The sequence below is a fragment of the Marmota marmota genome, unplaced genomic scaffold (assembly GCF_001458135.2).
Source record: "Marmota marmota marmota unplaced genomic scaffold, marMar, whole genome shotgun sequence".
Taxonomy (NCBI): Eukaryota; Metazoa; Chordata; class Mammalia; order Rodentia; family Sciuridae; genus Marmota; species Marmota marmota.
This window is the reverse complement of record NW_026000026.1, coordinates 29,182,200-29,191,107: the sequence shown is the minus strand read 5'-3', so window position 1 is coordinate 29,191,107 and position 8,908 is coordinate 29,182,200. Positions and strand designations below refer to the sequence as shown.

Genomic DNA, 8,908 nt, shown 5'->3' with positions numbered 1-8,908 from the left:
TTTTTTTTTTTTTTTTTTTTTTTTTTTTTTTTTTTTTTTTTTTTTTTGGTAGTACTAGGGATCAAACACAGGAGGGCCTTATGTACAATGGGCAAGTGTTCTACCACTGAACCACATCCTACCTCAAGCCAAGATAATTTTTAACTTAAAGAAAATTTATTTTCTACAAAGCTGATGTAAGTAAAACGTGAGTTCCACAATTATGTTCCACTCTTCTCTATATTGATTCGCCCAAACTTAGTAGCTACAATGGAAAAATGTAGGTGAAAGTTAAAATTTTTTAAATTTAAACTCATCTAATATTTTAAGTCTTTTTCTAGATCCCCTAGATCTAGAAAAGCTTCCTTTGTCCTGACCTATGCTAATAACTTCTCTTCTGAATGAATAAGAGCAGGTACTCCTGCACCATACCACCCACATGCTCACTGCCTCACCCTCTGAGAGCTACCTAAGCAGAGCTTGACCATAACCTACATAGTCTTCTCTTATCCAGCCTCTACCCCATCTTCTTCAAGGTGAAGTTCAAAGGCCACAACTGCCCCAGCTTTCTGCCTACCTTGCTTCCTTCCCCCAAACCAGTATGTCAGGATCTCTTCTTCTTCTCCCCTCCCAAAGTCCCTTCTCTGACTCAACGACATAGAACTTTTTTCCTTTGAGTCTCCACATTCATTTTGGTTTTCACCACAACATTTAAATATCCTCAAGATATCCCATCTTCCTCTCTCTCTCTTTTTCTTTCTCTAATGCCTCTCCTAGATATATCTCCCTCTGAGGCACTCAACTTGCCCTTTTCCTTCCCTTCACTAAAGTTTTTAAATAAAAGTCAATGTTCACCATGTATGCACTTCACCCCATGTTATTTCCCAGCTTCCTATAATCTACGTTACTCCTCTATGACTAGAAGGTAATAATAACTCTTGCTAAATCTGAAGGACTTTCAGGTCCTTATTTTACTTAACTATTCTGGAGGCATTAACTGATTCTTCTGAGATCATCCTTCTCGCCTATTTTCCTCCTACTTCCATAACACTATTCACAATCTTCACTCTCTTTTGGACTTCTCTATCCATCTGCCCTGGTGGCTGTTTTTCATTACAGAAGTTCACACCTCCTGAAGCTTCCTACCAGCTCTCTGAGTTGTTCTCTCTCAGATATCCTCAATTGGATATGGTCCAACATTTCCTTCACTCTCTTCTTCTCAGATTGTACTCCTCCATGTTGATTCCCAATCTTGGCAATAGGTAATGGTTCACATCACATACCTGGGATTAAGGATGCTTTCATTTCTTTCAAAACACATCCCATCAAACCTCAAAGTTCCTGGGAGCTATCAAAATATGTCTATCTCTTTATTCTCAGAGCCACATCTACCACCTTAGTTCAAACCTTCACCAAGACTTCAGCAAGCCTCCTAAATGCCAACATGCCCCCTTCCAAATACTACAAAACGCCACTAATGTGATATTCCTAAGATATACATACAATTCCATCACTTTCTCTGAAACATGCTTCAAAAATCCCACATTCCTCAACATAACATAACGGGCTACTTAAGATCTGAAGGTCCTAGGCTGACACCTGTTTAGTTTTCTAGTCTCTTTTGGGGTCACTGCTACCTTTGGTATGATGAATAGGATAGTAATAACTCACAGGCCCTATATATGTGCCTTGGTCACTTCCTGTCTCTGTGTCACCACACATGGACTTCCTCTGTTTGGGAAGTACTAATAGTATGTGACTGATTCCCAGTGTTCCTCAGGACCCACAAGAAGGCCTTCCCTGCTGTTGCCCTTACCAGGACTTAGGAATACTTGGTTATGCTCAAATATATTGCTTTCGGTGGAAAAAAAATCTTGAATTGCAACTATATTGTCTGCTCATTTCTCTGTCTCCTCCACTTTTACTCTAAGGGCTATAACTTATTCATTTGATCATCCCCAATGCAGAAGTTCAGGAGCTAGCACATAAATGTCTGCTGAAAGTGAACTGTAGATTTATGTGTATACAATAAAGACAGACAGTATAATGGTAGTTGCAAAGGATAGAGGGAAGGTGGAAATGTTGCCAAATGGATAGTTTCAGATTTATAAGATGAATACAGTTATGGAGATGAATTGTAGTGCTAAATGCATAGCATTAGGATTATATTTAATTCTACCAACTATACACTTTTTTAAATAATTTTATTTATTTATTTTTCTGTGGTGCTGAGGATCAAAACCAGTGCCTCACAGATTCTAGGTGAACACTACCACTGAGCCACAACCCTAGCCCCAAACTATATACTTTTAAAGATTAAGATAGTAGATTTTATGTTATGTGTATTTTACCACAATTAAAAAATATATTTTTAATGAACATCTAATATTTATACACAACACTGGTATTACTTATGAATGAGGAAATACTGCCCTCTGGTGGTCAAGTATATTATCACACCAAGAATACATGTGAGACTTGTTTCACAAGAAATAAAATAAAGCTAATCTTAACCCAGTGCTGGTAGTTACAAAATAACACTACTATGTAAAGCATTTCTAACAAAGAAGAGACTAGTTATCTCAACTCATCTTCAAAAATAAAAAAGAGTGACTTCTAAAAGAACTGAATGTAAAGTAATGCTTCTGAATAAATATATAACTTTAGTCAAATAAATACAAAACTACCATTTGGACCTCTTTCAAGTGACCTGACCGTTTGAACTAGTGATGTTTTCAGTTTCTTTTAAAATGCTGCTTATATAAAAAAACACTTCTGAAGAGAAAAATGGCTCTGGGAAACTTACCAATGTCATAAGCCATGAAGTCTGAAGAGAAGCATTTGGCACCATGGCTCATGGATGTGTCATTGTGTGTATTTCCTCCAAACACCAGCATGGTTCCACTCACTATCACAGCTGTGTGCAAGTAACGGAAAAATCGGCTGTCCTTAAGAATGGTCCTTTGAGTTTATTTAAAAATAATAAATATAAGGTTAGTTTTTAAGAATAGTTATTTATCTGCTAATGCAAACATAACCATTTTATTAGCTTCAAACCCAAATGTGCAAATACGTGCAGAATTTTCCTTGTACTTAGCAGCTCTCTCAACAAACATGTAAAACTTTAGAAACTTATAAGAATTTTGGCAAAAGATATTAAGATCCTTAAAATGTTAATACCCCATGGTACTATGTCTCCACTTTCTGGGCAGAAATCATATGAAACAGAGAGAGACCTATGCAAAATACTAATAAGACAAAAGCTAGAAACCAAAACTTCCAATCACACAGGCTCAGTATACTCAGATGAAAAAGTATTATAAAGTCACTAAAAATGATGATTTTTATGACAAAATGTAAATACATTTTCATGGGCATGGTCTCAAATATGTGAGGAAATACAAAAAGAAGAAAAACATTGCTTTAAAATTACATGATTTCATAACTCAGACTAGCTTTACAGTTGTTAAAATCAGAGAACTTTTTATAAGCTGGTCTCTGGTTCAGAGTGAAGCGAGCTCTATCAATTAGGTATCAGCATCCTATTTGATTTTATTGGAATGATACCAGTAGCCGACCCCGAGGGTGACACTTGGATCATCAAGACAAAGTTCAAAACTGAATATATCTTACTGGAGGTACAGCTCAGTGGTAGAGCACTTGCCTCCCATGCATGGGTTTCATCTCAAACATCACCACCAGAAAAAGAGAATATAGTTTATTTAATTATAAATGTGTATACAAACTCAACTATGTAGTTCACTCCTTAGGATTCTGAAGGGAAAAAATTTTACTGTAGTGTTCAGCGTATGAAAACTGGAAATCAATGCCCTAAAACCAAGCAGTTTCATGTTACAAAAATAGGATAATATAACAAAATAAACATCAGCTAATTTATTACCCTATGCTTTTTCCTAATTTCTTTATATACAATGCTAAACAGAATTACCTGCCCGGTCTGAAACCAAAAAAATTCAGCAAATATATTTTCCCAACAATTGCCTCTATAGAATTCACAATTTTAAGCAAAAGCTCAAGAAAAAGCACCCACCACATCTGGGTGTCCACATCGTATCTGTAGAGGTCATCTGCAAGCCGGTATTTATTGGCACTGAAAGCCTTGTAACCGCCGTGGACATACAGGGCTTTGGTCCTGTGATCATAAACACTACTGTGGCCATAACCCCCTTGCACAAGGGCACCCTGGGTTTGCAAAATACTCCAGGTGTTCCTCTCTGGAAAGGGAAAAACAGTCAAAAGCATGCAGGTTCCCCTTCTCTAAAATGCAACTTCAAAATATCTCACAGATGGAGAAGAGATTTCAAGAGGGTTAATACATATAATTTTATCTTTCTGTCTAAAAAAAGAAATCCACTTAAAACTTGTAACAAAGCCATATGGCCAACTCCAATCTGTTACATGTTTTGATGTTCTAACACTCTATATAGGAAAACAATTTCATTAAATTTAACAAGTGAGAATTTAATTCACTATGGCCTTTAAGTGACCAATATAGAGGTGTATATTATGGGCCAACTTTATCAAAATGTCAATTATGGCTGATACTCCCACTAAACAATAATAGATAAAATAAAATTTAACCAAAGGAAAGATTATATATTAAGGGAAATTCACACTTCATTAAACCAATCACTAAAGGGCCATACAAGTTCTTTTCCATAGTATTTGTAGTTCTGAACTATTTTCATTGATTTTTAACAACCAAACTATTCAGTGCCTTTTTTGGCTCCTTGCATTGACACTAGCACATACACACTACAAAGGGGCATCAATAGCCTAAATTTTACTGGTTATACCCGTGTAATCTGTGTTTCAAGATGAAGAACTGGATCTAGGTTAGCTTGAATATTGTTTAACATCCTAAAAATAAAGGGAGAGGTTTTTAAGTTGATGTTTAAAACATGTCTATTAGAAAAAAATATACCTACCCAAGTCATATTCCTGTACATTGCTTATATATCCATAGAGTGGGCAGTGACCAAAGATAACCAGCATGACCACCCGGCCACTCTTCAGTGTTACAATGTGTGCTGAGTGTCCAACCACTGCATACTGCTCCTTTGCCTTTGGGGTCAATAATACCCATGATTCGTTATGAATATGAAACACTCTCAACTCATTGGTCACATTGCCTGTTGAATCAATTTTTCCTCCATACATGTAAATATTATCCTAGAGGAAAAAACATAAACAGGATTTAAAAAACATTAAAAATTCAAATCTGAGGGGCTGGGATGTGGCTCAAGCAGTAATGCGCTCGCCTGGCATGCACGTGGCGCTGGTTTCCATCCTCAGCACCACATTAAAATTAAAAAAATAAAGATGTTATATCCACCGAAAATGAAAAAATAAATATTAAAAAAATTCTTTCTCTCTAAAAAAAAAAAAATTCAAATCTGAGAACAAAAAATAACCAGTTCAAAAACCTCAATATTGTTCTCAGCTTAAAAAGTATCAATGGGCCATTCCATGAATAATTAGGAAGAGGATGCAGAAAGGAACAAAAATAAGCAAATCTGAGGGGCCGGGGATGTGGCTCAAGCGGTAACATGCTCGCCTGGCATGTGCGGGGCACTGGGTTCAATCCTCAGCACCACATAAAAATAAAAAAATAAAGATGTTGTGTCCACCGAAAACTAAAAAATAAATGTTAAAAAATTCTCTCTCTCTCTCTCTCTAAAAAAAAAAAAATATCAAATCTGAGAACAAAAAATGACCAGTTCAAAACCTCAATATTGTTCTCAGCTTAAAAAGTATTAATGGGCCATTCCATGAATAATTAGGAAGAGGATACAGAAAGGAACAAAAATAAGCAAATCATATTTTATGTCTCTAAAACTTTGTCATTTTCTTGGGCTTGCTTATGAGATCTTTTACATAATAAAATAACTTGAAAAAATAAAGTTGCTTCATCCTACCACATACCTCCAAATATGGGAGGTGAAAATTATTATTTAGTTGCTTGACAATTCTTGGCTAAACCTGGAATGACATAAATGCTAATCAATACTTTTTAATCTACAGTTCTAACCACTTGGTATCACAATCAATAATATCTCAGNATATGTATATATATAATTATTCATGAGGGATAGCTGACTTAGGCGTTTTTCAGCAATGCAGTGAAATGCAGTGCAGACTTCAGATCATCCAAGGACTACAGACTGGCCCTATGTCAAGCTCCACAACCTCCGCATCTCTGTTCCCTACCTTATCTCTCACCTAAAGGGCCCTCTCTGCTTTTTTTTCCAACCTCTCTTTACTGTTCAGATACAGCTACTTGAAACTCAACAACCTAAGTACCAAAGAGAATTACATAAGACCTAACACAGTAACATGCATGGAGCTTTTGTTGCCCCACACATCCCAATACCACCAAACACAGCATGTCCCTGTGTGCTAACACCACCAGATCAACAAACATGGCATTTGAAGCAATTCACAGTCACATCGAATATTTTAACCCTCAATCAGGAAATTTGTCCTCTGTGAAAAACTAATGGAATGAGAGAATCCTGCAAATAATATTAGTTCATTTTCACTTCTACATATTTTATTTCACTTCCATCTCAAGCACAAAAGAAAAGAAGCAAGCACTTCTCCAATTACCTGTTGTGTAAGACTGCAGAATGGCCAAATCTGTTGACATCATGGTGGAGATTAGGTCTTGGAAGCACTGACCAGCGGTCACAAGCTAGAAGCAAGAAAAACACATTTCAGAGAGGACTGCCATTCATAATCAACAGAAACTGACAGTCTTCAAGAAGAAGACTGTAACACTCACACAACTTTGTAAAACATGCCTCTCAACTCTATTAGTCATGCTATGATTGCTGGGTAAAAACCAGCAACAGTGGAGCAGTAGGGCACAAAAGAAAGATGGGTCACATGACAATTCCAATTAGCATCTGACATTTATGACATCACTCACCCTGCTGTCTATCAGTTTTACACCCTGGAATGTTTGTTTTTGGTTTTGGTTTTTGCCATGCTGGGTATCCAACCCATTACCTTGCCCATCATGATAGGCAAGCACTCTACCACTAGACTACATCTCTGGCCCCCAAGAATGTTTTTTAACTTAAGCAAATTTTATATTCTATAAAGCTTAAGTGAGTATACTCTGAGTTCCACAATTGTTTTCTACTCTTTCCCGTATTGATCTGCCCAAACTTAGTAGCTACCGTAGAAAAATGCAAGTGGAAATTAAAATTTCAAAAATTAAACTTTATTTAAAAATTTAAAGCTCTTTCCTAGATCTCCTGAGCCTCCTTTGCCCTGACCTATGCTAGCAACGTCCCTCTGACTGAACACCAAGGGTGCTCCTGCACCACCCCACCCACAAGCTCACTGCCTCACTCCCAGGGACACTGCCCAAGAAGAGCTTCTTCAGCCTTGACCCAAACCTGCCCGGTCTTCTCCACCCCATCTTCCTCAACATGGAGAACAGAGACCACAACTGCCCCCAGCTTCCTGCCTACCCACCTTGCTTCCTTCCCCAAAACCAGTGGGGCAGATCCCTTCCTCTTCTCTCACTTCAAAGGTCCCTTCCTTGATTCCACAGTGTGTACCCGCTTTCCTTCAGGACTCCATGCCATCTTTGGCCTTCACCACAGCATTTAAATATGCCCAAGGCCAGATATCTCAACTCATCCTCTGTTGCGGTGTAAACTAATTAGTAGAATCAGTAAGAGTGTAAGATATAGGTTATAGATTAGTAAAAAATAGAGATTATAGATCTAAGATTTTGAGAAGTGAGATAAGACAATTATAAAGTGAGAACTGTCATGGACAGGCCTCAGACTCCATTTTGCTGCCTTCTATTAAAAAAAAAAAAAAAAGATGTTACAAGAACTGTTTCTGAGAAACTGAAATGAAAGATGTTTTCTGATTTAAAAAAAATTGTTTTCTGTGCTTTGTACCCCACAAAATGTAAATAGATTCTTGCCCCCACTAACCCCCTGCTTGAACTCAGGATACCGTTGTCCAAACCCTGCTTGGACCCAAGATGCGGTTGTTCAAGTTGCACAAGCTAACTGCTTTTATTTTAAGCTTCTGTAACTTGCTTGCTTGCTAACTGGAAAATTCTGGTCCTGCTTAGGGCTCTAAGGTCCCGCTAACCACTATTTTAGTTTCTGTGATTGGCTTACTCACATGATGCCAAGAAAAGTCCCTGAGCTATAGTTTTCATCCTTAAATTCTCAAGACACAGGCCCGGAAATTGCTGTTCTCCTACAGAGCTTCAGTCTCTATGGGTGAGTGACAGTCCCTGGCCAGGTAGTTCTCTTTGATTTGAATTTCGACTTAAAAGAGTGTTTTCTGAAGCAGCTCCTTATAACATTCCCGAAAATTAACATTTAAGCAATAAACAACAGTGACTTACAGAAGAACTATATGTAGAAGTAATGCTTTCTAACAAATGTATAACCTTAGTCAAATAAATACAAAATTACCATTTGGACCTCTTTCAAGTGGCCTGACCATTTGAACTAGTGATATTTTCAGTTTCTTTTTAAAATGTTGCTTTTATATACAAAAACATTTCTGAAGAGAAAAATGGCTCTGGGAAACTTACCAATGTCATAAACCATGAAGTCTGAAGAGAAGCATTTGGCACCATGGCTCATGGATGTGTCATTGTGTGTATTTCCTCCAAACACCAGCATGGTTCCACTCACTATCACAGCTGTGTGCAAGTAACGGAAAAATCGGCTTTCCTTAAGAATGGTCCTTTGAGTTTATTGAAAAATAATAAATGTAAGGTTAGTTTTTAAGAATAGTTATTTATCTGCTAATGCAAACTTAGCCATTTTATTAGCTTCAAACCCAAATGTGCAAATACATTCACACTTTCCTTACACGTAAGTAACTCTCTAGACATGTAAAATCCTATGAGAATCTTGGCAAA

The 8,908-nt window shown here is 37.2% G+C and overlaps 1 protein-coding gene across 1 annotated transcript in view; it reads right to left on the bottom strand.

The window, feature by feature from the left end:
• Positions 1 to 8,908, bottom strand: part of Atrn (attractin) — a gene marked incomplete at its 5' end in the record, with an annotated part of 149,165 nt that overhangs the window by 72,448 nt on the left and 67,809 nt on the right. The window contains 4 exons of the mRNA XM_015488038.1: positions 199 to 217; positions 2,782 to 2,940; positions 4,031 to 4,214; positions 4,929 to 5,172. Coding sequence (XP_015343524.1) covers positions 199 to 217; positions 2,782 to 2,940; positions 4,031 to 4,214; positions 4,929 to 5,172 — 606 coding nt within the window. The remainder of the gene's footprint in view (positions 1 to 198; positions 218 to 2,781; positions 2,941 to 4,030; positions 4,215 to 4,928; positions 5,173 to 8,908) is intronic.